This window comes from Aulonocara stuartgranti, assembly GCF_965226115.1.
Source record: "Aulonocara stuartgranti genome assembly, chromosome: 13".
Classification (NCBI taxonomy): Eukaryota; Metazoa; Chordata; class Actinopteri; order Cichliformes; family Cichlidae; genus Aulonocara; species Aulonocara stuartgranti.
In genome coordinates this window covers 8,243,247-8,265,224 of record NC_138949.1, presented here as the reverse complement: position 1 = coordinate 8,265,224, position 21,978 = coordinate 8,243,247, and the positions used below count along the sequence as shown (strand labels likewise).

Genomic DNA, 21,978 nt, shown 5'->3' with positions numbered 1-21,978 from the left:
GGAGTAGTCGAACACAGATTCACTGAGCGCTCAACACAGACAGCATCGTCAGAAGGAAAATTGATAAAATAAATTACAAATGTTGTATTGTTCATACATATGCGTACGGAACCGAAAGCACTGTATCGAACGGTTCAATATCGATACGAATATCGTTGCACCCCTACCAATTACCTCCAAAGAATAATATTCTTTTAGCCCCGCGTGCTGTTGTAAACTGCTTTAAGGCTTTCAAGTTTTAGAGAAGAGGTCATTGCTTCTTTAGTGGGCTTTCCCTTTGTGCTGATACAGAACTAGTTTTTACTGTAACTACACTTCTGTAGGTTTCTTGATGAGGTCCTTATTGCTGTTTAATATTTGACTTGCCCCAAAATTGGTGACAGTACTTGTGACTTAGCGATGACTTGTGGAGGCATTTGGTAGATTCCTTTTTGTCAGATTACAAGTTTAAAAGTAGGCTTTTAAATACACATGTGTACATCTCCACTTGACTCAAATGGTCTAAACTAGCTAAAGCATTAGAAATGTAAGGCAAGGGAAATTTGCGTGAAAATTCCTGATCCATGAGCGTGATGTTAGTGAAAAGTTCTCTGAGATAATCTTTGCTATAATGATCGTAGTGCATGCATGAATGTACCCCGTCTTCTTCTTAATGGGTGGACTAATCTGAACAAAACTTCCCCCTGTGTTATGTTCTGTTTGCTTTTCTTTCACGTCATGTTTAACGCACATTGTCTGTAATTTGTATCCATTACAGGATTTTTTCAACTCATCACTAAATATGGAATGAATAAAAAATGCCACAGGTGCAGAAGTATAAGACTCCTTTATTAATTTTCATAAAGAAGTCTTGCACATTCCTGCCCAGGTAGCATAGAGGTGGTTAAATAACCTTTTCTGAAATCTGCAACCCGTTTCTAAAATTGAACCACAGTGAAAGTTTGCTGCTTTCAAAATGAACCTACAAGCTAAACGAGCTAAAAAGAACACAGGTCTTCAGTGTTTTTTCGAACAGTAACCCTTTCACAACACACATAGTTTATTCACTGTTGACACAAAACATATTGATTAATGCAGGTTTAGGTTCCAAAGACACGTATCTAAAGTTTCTGGACCTGACAGCAAAGCAGTAACAGTCATTGAAGCGATTAAATCTGTGACAAACTTCTCCAGGACAGGACAGAAGCTAATTTGACAGTTCTCTTTAAAATAGTCTGTTGTTGGTGTCACAGTTAACTTGACACAGATGCACTGGTGCTTAAAAATGCTGGATTTTACTCCCGGCCAGACATGACTGAAACACACGTTGTAAACAAACACCATACCTGGTGAATCACTGCTTAGCATACGACGGTGTTTTTGACAGATACCCAGTAATAATGAATGAACATGCACCACAAAGTAGAAGACATATTGTAACACTGATTGCTACATCTACTTGTAGCTACTGCTGAAGTGCTGAAGTGATGGTATTTAGCTTCAATATTGCTGCTGAACTGTGCTTGTGATGGAATACTCATTGCTTTTATACATGGCTAACTAGCAAACCCACTTGTTTGCTAGTGATAATTATTGATGCATTTCTTCACAGTTCCTATAGAGAGCTTACATCAAAGCATTGGACTGTAGTGTGTGCATGTATGTGGTGATCCACTGCTGGCACCTCATTAATATGCTGTCCTCCTATATCTGCAACAGAGGGAACAGGAGACTGGCATCTCTAAGCCCTCTTGACCATCTTCAAAAAAGATAAAAGCTTTGACCCAAACTAGTTTACGCGGGACACAAAAAAAAAAAATTAAAATTCAGCAGACTGCTCCGTCCTTTTGACGGACAGAGATGAATGAAAATTGCTGCCAAAGCAAATACTGAAACAGCATAGAAAAACACGCTTTCTCTGCAGACACCATCATGGGGCTTCAAAGGAGAAGGCGAGGACAAGATGAAAGGCTGGGTGCATTGTGATATTTGAAACACACTGGCTAGCCCTCAACTAACGGATGTCAAGGTCTGTGGGTTTTGCAGTCCCTTTTTTTTCATTGGGATATGAATGAATCGCGTTGAATCAAGTGCCCTCCATTGTGCCGTGATGGTCAAGAGAACATCCAAGACATTCTTGAATAACGGGACAGAGGAGCACTGGTGAGCAAATATTTATAGGATATCTACAGGGTAAAGCTCTGAGCAGTTCAGTCTCTACAGTTCTTTCCCCCAAGTCTTTTTTTTCCAATAATAAACTGAACATCTACCAGAATACTCTGGATCATAAAGTTTCTTACTTTTTGCTAACCCTTAATTGTCCTTGAAACACAGGGTGAGGGTGGGGCGTCTACAGAAGGGTGTCTATTCACGCTCAGGGAAAGAGAACACCTATCGGGGTAAAGCCTAGTGTTACATTGGGCAGACTTTGTTCTCTGGAATGGGAAGCTGAGCAAATGAACCGCAGTCGGTTGGAGAATCAGATCTGAAGTCCGATCTGGGTGACGTGGTGCTGCCCACGGGGATGTGGGCAGCAATGGCTGACATCTCTCCCGTGTGACTCTCGGCAGTGATTCCAGGTCGATCAGAGGTCTGATTCAGGTTGCTATCAGGGATCGTCCCCACGCCGGTGAAGTGCTGGATAAGACACTTCCTGAACTGAACACAGAGCAAGATAACAGATTAGAACCTCTTATGCCATGTTCACATTGAAATATCATGTAATGATGAAATGCCCTGTTTAAATAACTTATTAGCTACTGTTAGCCAAACGCTAATGTTTACTTTCAGCCACACTTACTGTAACCACCTCTGTTATTTGACTTATCTGATTCTGAATTTGCTGCTGAACGAACAAATGTCACGGTTAATTGCTGGTGTGTTTGATACAAATAACATTTTATTAAAGTGTTTGTTACACAGTGTGTTCAGAGTATCTCTCACACGACTGGATCTGGTACAAGACAGACATGCATTTGGAAGTAATGCTACCCACGAGCAATAACAGGACCACACTGACAGACACAATGAACAGCAGTAACTAATGCAGTATTTACATATACAGATCCAGGGCAATAGTCCAGAGCAAAATGCAGATTACTCAACTTGCTGGGGAGAGCTGTTTTTTTAACATTCCTTTATCAGCTATACATGTTTATGACCAACTAGACTGGTGATGGAAATTAGTTGAGGCTATATGCACACATGTACAATATTGCACACTGCCTTTGCAGACTCTTTTTTTTTTCATTTCTGCCTGTATAACTCATCCATCTAATGCACACTGTGCAATAGTTACACCTTTTTGCACATGCGCTACACTGAAAATAAGAAATAACAAATATGTACAGGTTAGAGTAAAATGTCAATCACATATATTTCATCTCTGTTAAATTCTGGATATTTATAATTAAGGTAATTATATGTATTGAAGGTATTTCTTATCATTTGTAAACTTTGTAATAAATTGTTTAATTTAGTTCAGTCTGTTACTATTCTTATTGACAGTTGGTCTAAAGAGATCTGCTCTACCACCTGTGGCTACTAATCGGAAGGTTGGTGGTTCGATCCTTGGCTTCCCCAGTCTGCATGCCAAATATCCTTGGGCAAGATACTAACCCCAAGTTGCTCTCCGATGCATTCATCGGAGTATGAATGTGTGTGAATGTAGTTTAGTTTGCACTTGAGTTTAGAAGTGCTTGTATGAGTGGGTGTGAATGGGTGAATGAGGCATGTTGTATAGAGCGCTTGGAGTACTCCGGGAGAGTAGAAAAGCGCTATTTAAGAATCAGTCCATTTACCATAATTTTCTTAGGTATTAAAAAAGTATCTGATTTTTTTTTTCTTTGCCTGTCCCGTTTGGTTCTTTTGCCATCAAAATTATTGTCTAAAGGCAAAGAAAGATGCCCAACGGATTTACTTTACCAAATGGACCGTCCCAGCCTTGCCGTATTGGTCTATTTGATTCACCTTTGCTTTAATTGTTTATTTTATTTTCATTTGCTGAACACGGGACAGACTTGACTGGGGAAAAGAAAAGGGAGAAAGAAAGAGGGAAAGAAAAAGAGCGGGGAAGAGGGACAGTGATAAAGGGCAAAAACCAACAAAACAAACAGACAAAAAATACATATGTCAATCACCTGGATCACCTGTTGAGAAAGAAAAAAGAGAAAACAAGCAAAGAAAAACAGAGCTGAAAAGTATCTGATTCTGATGCTAAGCGCAAACTGCTTGTTCCTATGACCAAAGCAGGGAACCAGAGTGACTATAACTGTATATCATGAAGTTTGACTGTACAGAGGTGACCATGAAGAAGATCAGCTCTACAAGGTGTCCACAATATTAAAGTGGTTTACTTATGTGAACCCCTCTAAAGAGATTGCATTTGTGTCTGAGGGCTCCATTTCTCACGAACATAAACACAGGCTGGTATCTTGTCAGCGCTCGACGAGGCAGGTGAGGTAAAGCTTCCTCATTAGTGATGTGCTGACAGCTGTCAATGTGCCACCATTACTCAGATGCAGTTCTGCAGAAAGAAATGCCAGATGGAAAATCCATGAAGAGAGAAGAGATGGAGTTCTTCCTGTCTCACCTGGAGACATTTAACCAGTCATGATGTGTACAGTTATGTAACAGAGAAAAAAGGGGAAACTGTAGCTGTATGCACGGTCAACTAGATGTGAATTGAAAAATGTAAGGTTTTTGCACCTTATGCCCATAAGGTGCAGGACAAGTATCTCCTCAGGACTTCTTATAATTTGGGAGATGTCTCACAGAACATGGGGATCCTGTGGTAAAAAAAAAAAATAGCCTTGTGCAAATCATGACAGTAATTTGGGGTTCTTCTTCTGCCTCTCATCCACCCAAGAATCAAATGTGCTCCAGTGGCATTTAAAAGCTTGACAGCAGTTTAGGTTTAAATTCAGAAGTTTCATGTTGCTTCACTGTATTGAAAACCCATTTACAGCTAGGTTACTACTGCTTGTTCTGTTACGCTGATTCAGCTGATTCTGACGGTGGCTGGGAGGCGTGCACCTGCTCAGAAAGACACAACAGCAGTGGAACTGACACCAGTGTTACCTTTAAGAATACAGCCATTTTTTAGCAGTCATTGATTTCAATCATTGATTTCACATTCCATCAACACTAAAAATCCCTGATCCCTTTTTCCGCTTCCCACTCTGTGTAGTCTTGAGGAGAAAAAATCATTCCCAACCCTCGGTGACCTATCTAATTTAATGGTGCAAGCCTCCTAACTGCCCCCCTCAAAGCAGCAGTGCTGTTCAGAGTGTGAGAGCAACACCTCTGCTATCCTCCGATGTCATGAAAAAGCACAAGGCTGCCGTTATGGCAGTGCTGCATTCAATAGCGATTCCTCCTGTGACCTAAAATATGTTGTAGCTTTTTATATATATAATGGTTGTATAAAGCTTTCCTCCAATAAAACAGTAACTTTAAAGCACTCCCACATAGAGAAACAGGTCATAAAAGATCTCTTTAATGGCAAAACGATTGGCCTGAAACACATTAGTTCTTTATAGCAGATACTTCCACCTTCTTTAAAGTTTAAGAACACCCTAAGGTTTGGAAAGCTGAAACTCTGACTACACCAATTTGTTCTGGTGACAAACTGAGGTCATGGGCAAGCAGGACATATTTATATTTATAAGAACTTTTTAACTGAAAATACTGTGAATTAATTCAATCTTTAACTAAACTGAGCTGTGCAACTTCAACAAAACCTTCTTTTTTCTTATTGCTGGCTGTTGGACTCATTTTTGTTTTCTTATATTTTTATGGTCTAAGAATCCTTTCTGGTCTTGCAGCTCTTCTGGTTCGCCAAGTTGTACCTGTGGACTTATTATTACACAAGAAAAGTAAATATGCTGTATCACATGCTTCTGGTCATCTGTTACCTTAGAGACCACCTTTCCAATTATGCACTTTATCTTTCAAAATGCAAGCTATCAGTTCTCCGGTATGCCTGGCTAAGGTACTCCCTTGTACTTTAGCTGGTACTTGTGCTTTCTTGATTTGATTTTTACTAAACTGAGTCAATGGCAGAGGGAGTTGGATGAAAGAATTTGATTTCCTGAATAGAGATCAAGATCCTGTGGACAAAATGTACATTGTAGTACTCTCCAGAACCGTCAAGATTAGGACGGGGTTTTTTTTTTGGGGGGGGGGGGTTATTTTGCTTTTTTAGATCCTCAATAATTAAACTAACATTGAGAGAGTAAAGCCTGTTTAAAGCATGAATTGAAATAAATTCCAATTATACTATTGTCATGGCATTGGGTCTAGTGCCCCAGTGTTTTTTGTTTAACTTGTACTCTTTGAATTACTGTTTTCTGTTTGTATTGCACTTATAGTTCCTGGTTTCTGTTTTTTCTGTTCTATTTCTGTGCCTCCCTTGTCTCTGTGCTTCATGTTTCCTCTGTTCCCGAGTCCATTTCCACATCTCAGTGTCTAGTCTGCGTCTTTATGAACGTCATGCTTCCTGTTTTATTTTGATAGTCTGTGTCCTGCGTGCAGTGTATCTAGTTTTGCTTCCCCTTCTCTTGTTAGGCCTCATTTGTCCCAGCTGGATGTCCCCCATCCTCGTGTTGTCCTGCTTGTATATTTAAGCCCTGTGTTTGTCTCTGTCTGTTGCTGGGTCCTGTTCCTGGTTTGTTTTCTTGTTTTCTAGTCTGAGTTTCTAGTTTCCAGTTTAGTTTGTTGTATTTGTTGTTTTCTCAGCAAGTAAAGCTTCGGCTTTGAGTTTACCTTTCCGTTTGAGAGTCCTCCTCCTGCCTTCCACACAACAAAGTCATGACAGCTATGGTGCTCTATGAATGTAGAAAGTTTTTTTTCACCTTTTAGCTTTTTGAGGTTTAATGTAACTGGAGGTGGTCTTCCTCTAGAACTACAGGGATATATTGCAGTAGTCATGCATCAAGTCACCTCCAGCCTCTACTTTACCTCATCTTGTTATGTAACCAACAGAGACACAGAGAGGGAAAAATATCAAGCAGTAGAGGTCACTTGATTGTTATGAGCATTAGCAGTTGGGTGTTTAGACCTGCCGGCTAGGTGTTATTTACATTCAGTGGGTCTGGCTGACCTACTTAAACAGCAAAGTGGGGCAATCTGATGGAGATGGACGACATGCAACAGACTACAGGCAATAGTCTGATCTAGGCCCTTTGACAAGCACATGTATGAAAAATGTTATGTAGTCAATTCTAATGGTCATATTTCACTGCAGCAATGTAAATAATCCTAACAGAAAATAATAAAAATGGTCAATTACACAATATGCAAATGAGGGACCTGTGAAAGGAGACATGACACTGCATTGCACTTTGTACACTGGGAAAGTTACAGGAAAGTGATATACATTCTGTTAATTATTATAAATAATTATTTAAATCTCTTCTTCCCTTCTTTCTATTCAGAAATGAAAGAAATATAAAATGCCCTGTAGTTCCATGGACAATGAGAAATTAATTAAGACATTTAAATAGTGCTTTAAATATGGTGGTATTTGGAAGCAAGCGTCAACTACCAATATTTATTAAATGCTTTGCATAAAGAACGAGTGTCTTATATAGAAAATGGTTTATGCCATCAAGGGAATAAAACACATCCAAGGTGATGGGTGTTTAAAGTCTATACATTATGTGTCAAAAAAATCTCCCTTTATTAGTTCTTTCAAAAGCTGCAGTGAAAATCCAGGTATTAGTCCCTTACACTGAGAACAGAGCAAGAGAGCACAGAGTAAAATAAAAAATTAAGTAAATGACATGAAGAAATGTCAGCAGCAGCCGTTTTACAGTGGTAAGCCTCACACCTTTTTTTTAAGCAGACAGTTGTGCACTGTGGATTTTATACTTCAGTCATTCACCGTGCACTGAGAAACAGGCCGACACTACAAAACAACAGAATAAACCCACCTCTATAGTTCAACAGCTTTCATGTGACACAAGCAGTAATGTGTCTCCAGGAAGGAATGGCCAGACTAAAGTAAAGCAACACTTAGTGTGACTAAAGTGAAACTATGATGCAGTGGCTCTAAAAATGTCTACTTACCTGTTTGTTCATGAAAACATAGATGATTGGATTGTAAACGGCAGCTGTCTTGGAGAAGAAGGCTGGGATAGAAGCCAATCTTGGATCCAGTTCAATAGTTGGATGTGCTGTGACCAATATGGAGAAGACTGCGTATGGTGTCCAACCCACCATGAATGCCACGATCATCACCACCACCATGCGGGTCACTTGGCGCTCTGGTTTCCTGGCAGTGGCCAGACGACCATGTGATACCTGACAGCAACATAAAAATGTATGCAGTCATGCATTTGCTGGGACGTCCGCTCCTGGAAAGATTGCAGCACTGGTGCTCCAGACCAGCAAACTGCCAGAACTTTAACTTTTATAGAGGCAGTCACACAATAACTGCTAATCAAATTAATAATTGACCACAGGCATCTGACTGCTACTTCCCCTCTGAATTCCTACAGAAGCCGTAAGATTGTGCTTAGTTTCTCAGAGTTGTGTGAAAACTTTCTTTTTTACATAACTGTACATGTCCATCAGCTGATCAGTAATATCCAGTCATTTCCGTGTAGGTGGACAACAGCCATTATAACCTGACGCTTATTTGAGAGATGAGTAATAGTACTGTCAGCTGCAATGAGCAGTCATCCAGTACCTGATATTCCCTGTAATAAAAGCTCCAAATTAAGAAACATCTTAACTAGTAATATACTGAGTCACAATGATGACATCAGTACAGCGCTGAAGTCTGGTTTCTGTCATCCTTCCTTCTGAGCTCTCCTTCTTAACTTTTCTGTAATTTTGTAAAACTGTAAAAATGATAGTGTGTGTGTGTGTGTGTGTGTGTGTGTGTGTGTGTGTGTGTGTGTGTGTGTGTGTGTGTGTGTAAGAACTGACCTTCCTGAGCTTCCGTAGGAGCTTCCCATAGCAGAAGAAAATCACCCCGAGAGGCAAAATGAAACAGGTGACGAAGAAAGTAAGGATGTAGCTGTGATCTGTGATGTTGGTTGAATACCTGTTCAGAGATGAACAGAAAAAAAAGTTTGACTCCATTTTAAATTAATGTCACTGTGTCTACCTGTGACTCCCTGCGAGAATTAAATCTAAATAAGGCCATCTGCAGCAACCCCAACTGGTCGCAGCAGATGGCCGCCCTTCCCTGGTTCTGCCGGAGGTTTCTTCCTGTTAAAAGGGCGTTTTTCCTTCCCACTGTTGCCAAAGTGCTTGCTCATAGAGGGTCATTTGATTGTTGGGTTTCTCTATATATGTAATATTGTAGGGTCTACCTTACGATATAAAGCATCTTGAGATGACTGTTGTTGTGATTTGATGCTGTATAAATAAAATTGAGTTGAATTCCGATCTAAATTCAGAACAAAATGTCATTTTGAGGTTTTTCAAAGAAAACAAAATTTAAAAAAAAATACTTCTGCACCTCATTTGAGCTTCAGTTCAAAAGGGTAATTTCACAGCTGACACAAATTTCTGTGGCTCAAAACACCAGAGGGTGGGGTTTGAAGTGTGGTTCAGTTGGAGATTTGCAATGCAACATTTCACACCTCATTCATTTATGGAATCCATGGTGCTAAATATCAAACACTGAAGTTGTGTTTAGAGGACAGAAGAGTTGTAGGAAATTGGTAGATTTGTACAGAAATCCTCGGACCTGTGACAGCAACTCACTGGAATCCTGAAACTGTAGCAATATGCATGTATTCAACCCTCTGAGGGGCAGGACATTTTCCTCATTAGTGCCATCTACTGTTCAGTGGGCCAAATTAGCTTACAATTCAATTACCTAGTCACTTCTGCATATAAACAGACAGCATTGAAATCACCTCCAAGAGTCATTTTTAATCAGGTGAATTCCTGCACTGTTGCTGACAACTCAAAAATGTCAGCAACTCAGGATCTTGCTTTCCACCACCAGCTGGTGTGCTTTTTCTCCAACAGCATGCCTGCCAGAGAAAATCTCTTCATTCACATTGTCGGAAACAGTAGTGCTGCTTCACACTGGGAAAGAATGATATTTCAATCCAATCTGTTACAGAAACATTACATTATTGCTCAGACCATAAAATATAAGTTTAAAACACCCAAGTTTTTGCATGAAGCTAGACAGAAGTAACTGGACTATATACTATAATGAAACATTCTCGTTTTGGGGTTTTTTGTTAAAAAATGTGTGCTATGAAAATGGAAGAAGGAAAAATAAACTTTTCATGTTTCATGTTTTGTGTGACAGGTTTTTAAAAAACAATAAAATAACAAATATTTTATTAGAAAGAAGCCCTAATTCCTATAAAATACACTGTGATCACCGACACACAAACCTCTGATTATTCAAATTAAACTGAGAATATATGTGGCTGAGAGCATGAACATAATTAAAAGGTTGACCTGTGACCATCAGAACTTTCTTAGTTTTGGACCCGCCTGTGTCCCACTCTGTCTGGATAACGGCTGCAGATGCAAAAAATACTCTTCAGCCTATAGTTCATGCACCTATGGTATGAAATTCAACATCTTACATCACCTTATTCTCAAGTTATTCTCATTCAATCAATTTGAAACTCCTACACTGCTTCGTTCTTGAGCTCTCACATTCACAAACTTAAGTTGCAGCAGTGGGAAACCAAAAATGCTTGTGAGTTAGCGACAGCTCCAGAATCCTGGAAGAAGAACTTCAGCATTCTCTAAAAAAAATCATCTTTCCATAAATTTAGCCAACACTGGTATCGTCCATGCTGAAGACTGAGTCGCTGATAATAAAAGGGGAACATATGGAGTATTTGAAACTAATATATGAGATTTGTGTAATTTAGATTTGTGAAAGAAAGATGCAGTCTGGGAAACCATCAGCTATCATCTGCTGACTTGGGCTTCTGCTGTAGCCATATTGTGCATAAATATATTAAAAACAAGGAAAACAAGCTCATGAAAATTCAACCTCCAACCACATCCTACTTAAACTACCTAAACTTAAATGTATCCTCCTTAATGTTATGTTGTTGTCATGGTCCTGGGCCATGTTGGCCCAGTGTTCTTAGTTTTCTTGTATTTTTGTATTCAGTTCCCTGTTTAGGTTCTGTTTCCTGAGTTGCCCTATTATGTGGTTCCCTGTGTGCTTTCCCTTTGTGACTCTCACCCCCCCGTGTGCCCCTCTATGTATTCATGAGCCCTTGTCCCCTTTCGTGTTTTATTCCATGTTTTCCCCAGCCTGTTATGTCTGTGTTCTCCCCGTGCTCTCTCCTCTTGTCTGAACCTCTGTACTTCCTGTTTTACTTTGACAGTCTCTCGTCAGTATGCGTCATGTTGTGTTCACTCCTGCCCTGTCTCGTTATGATTATCTGTGTCAGCTGTGTTCCCCGTGTGCTCCCACTTCCCTCGTTAACCCTCTGTGTATTTCTGTCTGCGTCTCCCTCTGTTCAGTGTGACGTCGTCCCTCATGCCGTGTGTGGATCTCCCTGTGTCTCTCTGTGAATTCTTAGTTTGTAGTTTTCCCAGTTTAGTTTTGTATTTCCTATGTTCTGCCCCTTCAGCAATAAAGCTGCCTTTTGAGTTTATTCCCTCGTGCCTGTGAGTCCTGCATTTTGGGTCCTACTCCTGCCTGCCGCACGGCGATTCCTGACAGTACGACGTCACCAGATATGGACCCAGCAGCACTCAACCCACCAGAAGAACTGCGTCTGGACATAATCTACTCCGTGGAAAGACTCTTGCATCTGTGGCTCGAACATGAGGGGAAGGAATTTCGCCGTGCTGTGGAAACCAAACTACAGCGCTTGTTCTCTGGTCTTCCCTGGCTACTCAGTGCGCTCCACCCACTCGAACAGGATTTAATCCGCAACGAGCTCCACCTTCATCCCCCAGCTGCTACTACCCACCTGCCTGAAGGGCCGGATGTGGAGCCGCTCGGCCCGTCAGAGCCATCGTCAAAAAAGAAACGGCATTCACGCCGCCGACGCGCCACCCCACAGCCGGACATTCGGCCTTCTAATTCACCGTCTGTGCTGCCAGAAGCTCCGTCGGCTCCCTCGCCGCCACCCGCAGCTCAGTTAGCTCCCTCGCCGCCACCCGCAGCTCAGTTAGCTCCCTCGCCGCCACCCGCAGCTCAGTCTCCTGTGTCCCCGCTAGCTCAGCCATTAACTCCACCACAAGCTCCATTTTCACCTCTACCATCGCTTCAGTCATCAGTTCGGTCTGCCACTCAGTCGCCCTTAGCTCCATCATCCACACTACCACCTGTTTCTCTTCCACCACAACCGTCACTACACCCAGCCACTCAGGCTGCTACTCAGTCAGTCATGCAACCCATAGCCCTGCCGTTACCATACCCTGTAGCTGAGCCACTAGCCGTCCGGCCCACAGCCACTTCAGCCACTCCTTCACCCGTTACACCTCCACTACAACCATCAGTGCAGTCTCCAGTGTCCCCAGTGCAGTCTCCGGTGTCCCCAGTGCAGTCTCCGGTGTCCCCAGTGCAGTCTCCGGTGTCCCCAGTGCAGTCTCCGGTGTCCCCAGTGCAGTCTCCGGTGTCCCCAGTGCAGCCTCCTTTAGCACAGTCACCCACTCAACCACCAGCACCACAACCGTCACTACCTCTAGTTCATTCCCCTGTGAAGTCATTAACTCCACCACCTACTCCACCCTCACCACCACCGTTACTACAGACATCAGTTCAGTCCCCTGTGCAGTCATTTACTTCTCCACCGTTAGCAGCTCAGGTCCCCGTGTGTCCAGCAGCTCAGGTCCCCGTGTGTCCAGCAGCTCAGGTCCCCGTGTGTCCAGCAGCTCAGGTCCCCGTGTGTCCAGCAGCTCAGCTCGCACCTGAACCTTTGGCCCAGTTCCCCGTAGCAGTGCGGCTTTCTTGCCAGCTTAACATTGAGCCCGGGGTCCCAATCCCCTCTGGCTCTACTTCAGCTCCTGCTGGAAGCTCGGATGAGCTCATCCAGGACTCCGCGGCTCCCACGCCGCCATCTACCTCGTCCGCTGGGGGTTCCAGTGAGCCCGGCCAGCACCTCCCTGTCTCCGCTGGAGGGTCCGAGGGGCCCGTTCAGCCTCCTGTCTCCGCTGGAGGGTCCGAGGGGCCCGTTCAGCCTCCTGTCTCCGCTGGAGGGTCCGAGGGGCCCGTTCAGCCTCCTGTCTCCGCTGGAGGGTCCGAGGGGCCCGTTCAGCCTCCTGTCTCCGCATCAGCTGGAGGGCCCGAGGAGCCTGTCCAGCCGCCATCTGCGACCGCCTCGTCATCACCTGGCCCGGCTACATCCGCCTGTGCTTCTGCTACGCCTGGCCCGGCCTCAGCCTCTGCAACCTCGCCTGGCCCGGCCTCCGAGTCTTCGTCTGCTGCAGCCTCTTCAGAGCCTTCGTCTGGTCCAGCCTCCTCTTCAGCTGCCTCGTCTGGTCCAGCCTCCTCTTCAGCTGCCTCGTCTGGTCCAGCCTCCTCTTCAGCTGCCTCGTCTGGTCCAGCATCCTCATCAGCTGCCTCGTCTGGTCCAGCATCCTCATCAGCTGCCTCGTCTGGTCCAGCATCCTCATCAGCTGCCTCGTCTGGTCCAGCATCCTCATCAGCTGCCTCGTCTGGTCCAGCATCCTCATCAGCTGCCTCGTCTGGTCCAGCATCCTCATCAGCTGCCTCGTCTGGTCCAGCATCCTCATCAGCTGCCTCGTCTGGTCCAGCATCCTCATCAGCTGCCTCGTCTGGTCCAGCATCCTCATCAGCTGCCTCGTCTGGTCCAGCATCCTCATCAGCTGCCTCGTCTGGTCCAGCATCCTCATCAGCTGCCTCGTCTGGTCCAGCATCCTCATCAGCTGCCTCGTCTGGTCCAGCATCCTCATCAGCTGCCTCGTCTGGTCCAGCATCCTCATCAGCTGCCTCGTCTGGTCCAGCATCCTCATCAGCTGCCTCGTCTGGTCCAGCATCCTCATCAGCTGCCTCGTCTGGTCCAGCATCCTCATCAGCTGCCTCGTCTGGTCCAGCATCCTCATCAGCTGCCTCGTCTGGTCCAGCATCCTCATCAGCTGCCTCGTCTGGTCCAGCATCCTCATCAGCTGCCTCGTCTGGTCCAGCATCCTCATCAGCTGCCTCGTCTGGTCCAGCATCCTCATCAGCTGCCTCGTCTGGTCCAGCATCCTCATCAGCTGCCTCGTCTGGTCCAGCATCCTCATCAGCTGCCTCGTCTGGTCCAGCATCCTCATCAGCTGCCTCGTCTGGTCCAGCATCCTCATCAGCTGCCTCGTCTGGTCCAGCATCCTCATCAGCTGCCTCGTCTGGTCCAGCATCCTCATCAGCTGCCTCGTCTGGTCCAGCATCCTCATCAGCTGCCTCGTCTGGTCCAGCATCCTCATCAGCTGCCTCGTCTGGTCCAGCATCCTCATCAGCTGCCTCGTCTGGTCCAGCATCCTCATCAGCTGCCTCGTCTGGTCCAGCATCCTCATCAGCTGCCTCGTCTGGCCCTGCGCCCACCAGGCCATGGCCAGCACGCCTGAGACTGGAGGGCCGCCGCTGCCTTCCGCGCGGTCGGCCTCCTGAACTGCTCCGTCGTCTCCTTCGCCGCCGCCGTTGCCTTGCGCACGGCCGGCCTCCTGAACTGTTTCCGCGTCGCCGCCGTTGCCTTGCGCACGGCCGGCCCCCTGAACTGCTCTGTGTTTGGGTTATTTTCTTGGGCTCCGGTGTTTGCTGTGCTCTTTTGTTTTCTGTTCCGGGCCCTCCGTCCTGGGCCCCCGCCGCCCGCCCTGGGTTGTTTTCTGTTTGGTTTTGTTTCTCTGTGTTTGGGCTGTCTGGAGCCAGCCCTTGAGGGGGGGGTACTGTCATGGTCCTGGGCCATGTTGGCCCAGTGTTCTTAGTTTTCTTGTATTTTTGTATTCAGTTCCCTGTTTAGGTTCTGTTTCCTGAGTTGCCCTATTATGTGGTTCCCTGTGTGCTTTCCCTTTGTGACTCTCACCCCCCCGTGTGCCCCTCTATGTATTCATGAGCCCTTGTCCCCTTTCGTGTTTTATTCCATGTTTTCCCCAGCCTGTTATGTCTGTGTTCTCCCCGTGCTCTCTCCTCTTGTCTGAACCTCTGTACTTCCTGTTTTACTTTGACAGTCTCTCGTCAGTATGCGTCATGTTGTGTTCACTCCTGCCCTGTCTCGTTATGATTATCTGTGTCAGCTGTGTTCCCCGTGTGCTCCCACTTCCCTCGTTAACCCTCTGTGTATTTCTGTCTGCGTCTCCCTCTGTTCAGTGTGACGTCGTCCCTCATGCCGTGTGTGGATCTCCCTGTGTCTCTCTGTGAATTCTTAGTTTGTAGTTTTCCCAGTTTAGTTTTGTATTTCCTATGTTCTGCCCCTTCAGCAATAAAGCTGCCTTTTGAGTTTATTCCCTCGTGCCTGTGAGTCCTGCATTTTGGGTCCTACTCCTGCCTGCCGCACGGCGATTCCTGACAGTTGTACTGCAAGGTGATAGAGTTTTGAATGATTTGACATGTAGATGACATTGCACAATGCTGTACTCACATATTTACAATATGCTAGTGTCTCTAGTTGACAAGGAAACAGAGCAATAGGCAAACCTCCAAAACAGTATACATGATAGTTTGTAATGAGCGTATGGTAGAGGGTGAATAATATGTGCCATACATGCAGATCTTCTGATCAAGCCCAGGGATTTGAGCTGACAACCTCCCACCTCTGCATGTATCTTTGTACTAAATATCCTACAGAACACCTGAGCAGTAGAGGGGATTTCAAAGAAAGTCAGTAGGATAAAGTTAGTAGACTCCGTGCAGGGTGCAGCTACCTGCCGACAGTTCTGTGGCAACATGCGAGTCCTTCAAAAGCCAACGCTTCCAGCACTGAATATTTGCATATATACATATATGCATATAAAAAGATGCACATAAATGAGGCTTTTAAAATTTATCAGGCTGTGCATGTTGCAACTGAAGCTCACACACCTGCTCCTGCTGTTAACCAAATATTTTCTGACACAGCTCACACCGTGTGCAGCCAGAAATGTAGGGGATTATATATGTGGTTGGTATCTCCATAAGGTGATGTCTTAATTGCATTGTGTGGACAATTTGTTCTCCTGGCGCTTCTTCTAAGCAGTGGTTCTCCAACGGGGCTTCGGGCAAACTCTCAGCCCATATCTGCACGCCTTTGATCAAAGCAGCTAAATAGCACTACCCAGATGACGCCCTGAGGGCCGAGGTTAGAGGAGACCTCTTTTTTTTTTTATAACAAAAATTAGGACACAGCAAGCTAACATGGCTGAAAGAGCGACATAGAGCTAAGTGACAGGGTTGAGGGAAGAATGGCTGCTCCGTTTCTATGTAAAACACATTGTTTAAGGTTAACGTTGAACCAGTGAGGTTCATAAACACCTAAAATCCAGTAACATTAATTCATTTAAATTCTGCCATCAACATGTTGCACCTCATCAGGTGACTTAAGTACATGTAAAGACAATCTTAGGGACATACTCACATTCAATGACCCTTCATCATTGTCTTTGAGTATTATAGCCCTTGTAAACTTGCTTGGGTTAAATGACCAACTGCCTCAGTACCACACTGAACTTCATTCAGTTTGGAGAAACACGCTACACCTTATCTGCCCAACACCAAACAGTCACATATTCATTTACATCTCAAGATATTTCCCTCAGAACCAAAACAGAGCAAAAACTATATTGTTTGTTTCTTGGTTTATTTGTTTTTTTGCATTCATAAAGCTAAGGCATAATACTTGCTAACCAAGTAAACTTATTAGCACTAACAATTAGCTTAGCACTCTACCATCTCATTAAAAAAATGGTCAATTCTGGATTAAAAGAAAAACAAATATCATCATAGCAACCTAAACACTAATGTGGAGGTTTCATGATCCAACCAGCGACATCACTATTTTGGATTGCATGCTATGGTTTGAGAGTTTCTTATGACGCCACCAAGTGGTCAAAAAAAAAGATTCACAAACCAACAGTTGTTTATGTTTAACCAAATACAGCCATTGATTTTGAATTGGTGCATGATGTGAGTAAGGAAAAACGGTCTTAAGAATTAAAGTTCAACTCAAATCACAATTTTCTGTTAAGGTCAATCAAACCCTGCTTTCTTAAGTATACAACAGGGTTATTTGCCCCAAAGCAAAAACCTCTAGCATTGAAATACTTTTTGGGTATTGAGGAAATAAGTTTGGCTTTTTTTCTAAATGGGATTTGTGTGTGAGAAGTGCTCATTTCTCACCAGTCGGGCTCACAGGTGGTCCCAATCTTGCTTACAGTGTATCTGTTCCATCCCAGCACTGGAGGGAAGGTCCAGATGAAGGAGAAGGACCAAACGAACACAAGACCCAGGATCGCGTGCTTTGCTTGCAGTCGGATGTTACCCAGAGGTCGGCAGATCACAAAGAACCTTTCAAAGGACAGGACAGCCAGGGACCAGAGGGCCACGATCCCTTAGGGAAACAGCAGGAGGTCAATGTGGTTGAGCCAAGTGGGACATTTACCAGTGATACACAGCAACATCCCAGATTTGCATGAGGTCTGGGTAAAAGCAGCTGCCCTGGTGCTGATATAGTTTAATGATTTGAGATGGGTACATTAGGTTATCCCCTAATGAGCTTTGTTTTAAAAAGGCAGTATTTAATTGTGGTAATAAGTCTCTCTCATAGAAGAGCTAATTGCTTATCTCTCCACAGTGAGATTCTTCATGTGTATTTCTGCTAGTGTCACTGGGGAGAACTAAAGACAGGGGCATAAACGAAGGTGTTCAATTATCACACATTTAAACAAAAGCCTCTGGTATGTAGGTTCCCAAATACATTCATACCATTACTCCCGACGGTGGTTTTATAGCTTTTAAAGTTCTGATAACTGAACATCAAAGGAGGGTTTTTCTAGAAGAATTCAGTTTTTACCCATTAAGATTTAATGTATTTATCTGTACAGCACAGGTGCAGTACAAAGACCTAAAAATAGACACAAACAGAAAACATTCTCCCCCTGAGTAGAATATTAATTGGAGCATCCACCCTGTTCGAGGGGAGAAGCTCACCTAATGTAATGACTTTCATATTTACCCACACCCTTTTACACGCACACACGAATAATAGCAATGACACTGCAGTTAATCACTTAAAAGTGCTGTTAAAGCAAAAACATTCGAGTGGCTTTTCACCATGAGCCTATGGAAGATGTGCGCTTCACTTCAGCGGGTTATTGATCATGTATCAGCGCAGCTTCTTCAGTTATCATCTAGACTTTGCAGCTTAGGATCAAAATCTGTTCAGCCTTCCAGCACATGGCCACACAAGTCATTTGTTTGTTATTCAGTAATAACTGTACGCGACAGGGTTGCAATGCAGCGCATTACAGCAATTTGTCCCCACAAATAGCCCACACAACACGTTATAATCATGGAGCAAATAGAGATCAATACATTGATTTCTGGAGTTATTTAACATCACTGTCTGTGTGTAAGCTCTGGGTACAGATGCCATCAACTAATGCACTGCATAATGCAGTTCTGGTAAAGAGCATATACAGTACTGCAATAAGCTGGCTCATTAAAGCACCACACGTGACAGTAATTTGATAATATTCTCATTAAGTTGCATGAAAATATAAATTCATTATAAATTAATATTTCCTGTTGACAGACTGTCAGTTTTACAGACTTAGACAAAATCATCCTTTTACTTCATGTGCCATTCCTCTCTGAAACCATGTCACAAATCTAATAAGGCTTTGCATAAAATGATTAAGTATTCAGACTTTATGTACTGCAGGTGTCTCACCAGATGCCCATGATCCCACACAGCATGGGAACCTCTGCATGCCATTCCAACCCACCTACTTGGTTATTGGTGGTCACAGCGCTGGTAACCTACTTAAAGCAAGTCATGTACAAAAGTGTGTGAGAAGGCTTCTGTACCAGGATCGCTTTAAATACTGCTTTACACTCTGGACTCACACAGCAGCAGGAAGCAAATACTATCCAGGTTCAGTTTAAACATAATGCACAGTTTATAAAACAGCCCTCAAAAGAATCAAACTTCAAGTTAACAGTGAGACTGACATTGATTTTGGAGTTATAGTTTTACTTTGGCCAGAAATGTCTATCATCCCGATCCTTGTGCTTTTTGTGTCTTGGTTACAACTGAGGTTTAAAGGGTGTGTGTCAGATAGAATGGATTTTTAAATATTAGTCTTGAGCTGTTTAAATAAATAAACATTTAAAATCAGTCTACACATTGATGGATGCCAGAATGCATTTATTATTTCAACATTTCTCCTGTCACTGTAAGAAAGTAGTGCTTTCATCGTTTGAATCTTGTCCAAGGAAAGCAAGCAAAGTTCCTGAGGCTGGAATGTTCTGTCAGTTAGAGGGATTGATTCTTTATTTGACATGGCTTCTAGATGCCCTAATTTATTAACAAGCGTTTAGTGACAAAGTCGAATAACACCACGTGGAGTTGTTTTACTCGCACGCACAGCAGCTCTTTTTTGCAGTAAAAGGAGCCACTCTGACAGCTACAGCTATGGAACGTGGAGCTTCATTCATCTCTGCCATTACAGTAACAGGATGGGGGAAAGTGTTAACCTACCGAAAAAAGTAACTGCAAAGCCCTCCAGGACGCAAGCCCACTTCCCGAGGAAGAAATAACCCCTGGCGTTAGTCAGGAAACTTATTACTCCACCGGTGAGGGAGACTAGAAAGTCGGCGATGGCCAGATTAACTATAATGTAATTCAGGGGCTGCCTCAGTTGTTTGAACTTGAAAGTGACAAACATGACCAGGAAATTTTCGGTTAAAGACAGCGAGCTGACCACAAACATGAGAACGGCCAGGATGGTGAAGTTCCAGGGCGCGATGTTCTTGATGGGTCCGTTAAAGGGATCATCGGGGGTGGAGAGTTCAGGTGCCACGGTGTAGGACACGCCGTTCACTGACACGCTGAAGGTTTCCATTGTCCGTGTCCGGAGAGTCCGCTGGCTGCTCGCTAACCCTAACCTCAGTCTCCTCTTCTCATACTCACAACTTAACGTGGAGTCTGTGCCAGACAGGCGCGCTCTGCAGTCACTTGGAAACGCGCCGCTTGAGCTGAGCACGCTGTGCGCTCCGGGACTCCTCTTTCCAAAAGTTCAGATGTTGAAATCCGCGCTGGCCGCCGCGCATGGCGAAGCGCAGGACGGAGAAATCCACTAAACGCGCTTGGGCGTGATTGTGCGCCGCTGCTGGAAAGTGTCAGTCTGCATGTGAGAGCGGAGCAGAGCGCGAGCTGTGCGCTGCGGTCAGGGGAGATGTCTTGAAAAAGCGCGAGTGGACGAATGATCGGGGGCATCTTGGCGGCTCTTATATAGGCGGCTCCGGCATCGCTGCTGTCCTCCAGGACGCCCTCTCCGTGCGCGCTTCTGTTCAAGCTCCGGACACTGATCCAGTCTCCAGGCTTGGCGCGTACTCCGGATGAACCCGGGAGCGCATAGCTGCCATCCAACACTTTTACACACGAGCCAGTAATTACTACCATGCATGATTAATAGGCTACATCTAATGTGTGGCTATTTTAGGTGCATTTCGAAAGGACACGTAGAGATCTGGTGATTTTCGCCTTTTCAGTGCGCAATTTATTAGTGATGCATAATTAGGCACCGCAGCGGAGTGATTGGTCGCAATGGACCTGATGTATTCGTCTAAATTAACTATAAACGTTCACCTTTAAACTCTCTAAAATTCACATGCATATTGAAGTCCTTGAGCGATACGTGTTAAATTAACCTGGATAATTAGTCTTTACTCACATCTACAGGAATCCATCATTTATGGCACACAAATTTAAAAATTCGTGTGTGCTGCACATTGATCACAACAAAGCTCTCTGTTATAAGTAAATATGCAATTAAAAGTTCAAGTCACACAACATGATGGTGTCAAACTGGAACACACCTGGATAATTACCAACCCAGTCATCCATTAATCTTATAAAGGCGAACATTTTACAAGACAGCCTGTTATGCTCCAAACCACCCTTTATAATCTGAGGGAAAATGCTTGTGCAGAGAACAGTCTGAAAGCAAGGAAGGTTGTACTTATGCTGATAAACCACTGCTTTTTAAAGAAATCAGAAGGCTGATTGACTGTATGCCAGTCAGCAATAACATTAAGACCACTGCGTGAAGGTGATCAGGTCTTTACCTCTGAATGTAAAGTGCCACCACCTTAATATTTTTATATATCCAGCCACAGGAACAAGCACTGACATACACATTTGAAATCTCAAACTAAGTGAACATTCATTGGATGGACCGTTCAACAGTTAGTGCCACTGGAGAGAACCGGTGTCCCTGCTCCAGCAGGTCAGAGTTGTTTTCATACATTTATGAAATGTATGAAAATTGCACATCAGGCTTTGCAGTTTGAATCTCTCATCAGACGAGAGGCTAAAGTACAAACTTGTCTCAGAGGATTTTTAAAGCTCTTTTAAAAAATTAGAGGCTTAGTGAAGGTTGTGTATTCTAAATGATTAGTTAGAAACAGCTTCACTGTTACTTAGTGGAAAGTGTCTCTTCAAGAGCATTTTTACATCATATTGGCTGTTTAGGGGTAAGAGGAGAATTTCTTACTGAGAAGACTGCCTGTGTAACTTAACTGCAGCTATCCAAAACATTTTCTTTCAAGCAAGAAAGTCAAACATCCAGCGCTATTGAAAGCTGTGCATACAGAGAAACCGCCTCATATATAATTCCTACAGAGTGTGAGACTTTATTAGTTGCTCAAAGGTTATAGAAAATAACACCACAAGAAAGGTGCATGCAGCGCTAAATAAAACTGCTCCTGACTTTAAGTTTGTGTAATTCAGTGATGATACAATTCAGTCCGAGGCACGGCATGAAGGTTCAAAAGGATCAAGAGTTTCAAAAGGATTAGGAGTTAAAGATTAGCTCCAAATTCATTCCCAGTCAAACAAACATGTCATC

The 21,978-nt window shown here is 43.9% G+C and overlaps 1 protein-coding gene across 1 annotated transcript; it reads right to left on the bottom strand.

Annotated features, from left to right (window-relative positions):
* Positions 1-212: 212 nt before the first annotated feature.
* Positions 213-20,579, bottom strand: valopa (vertebrate ancient long opsin a). Its single transcript, XM_082556587.1, has 5 exons — positions 19,608-20,579; positions 17,246-17,456; positions 8,914-9,031; positions 8,050-8,283; positions 213-2,637 (listed from the first exon to the last, which is right to left on the bottom strand). Exons 1-5 carry the CDS (start codon positions 19,969-19,971, stop codon positions 2,392-2,394), a joined length of 1,173 nt encoding a protein of 390 aa, XP_082412713.1. The 5' UTR covers positions 19,972-20,579; the 3' UTR covers positions 213-2,391.
* Positions 20,580-21,978: the final 1,399 nt, after the last annotated feature.

Coding starts and splice junctions, on each gene's coding strand:
- valopa (XM_082556587.1), bottom strand. CDS start 19,971: ATGGAAACCTTCAGCGTGTCAGTGAACGGCGTGTCCTACACCGTGGCA. Junction 9,032..17,245: donor ACCACCTGTGAGCCCGACTG/GTGAGAAATGAG, acceptor ATCTCTGAACAG/GTATTCAACCAACATCACAG. Junction 2,638..8,049: donor ATGTTTTCATGAACAAACAG/GTAAGTAGACAT, acceptor CTCTGTGTTCAG/TTCAGGAAGTGTCTTATCCA.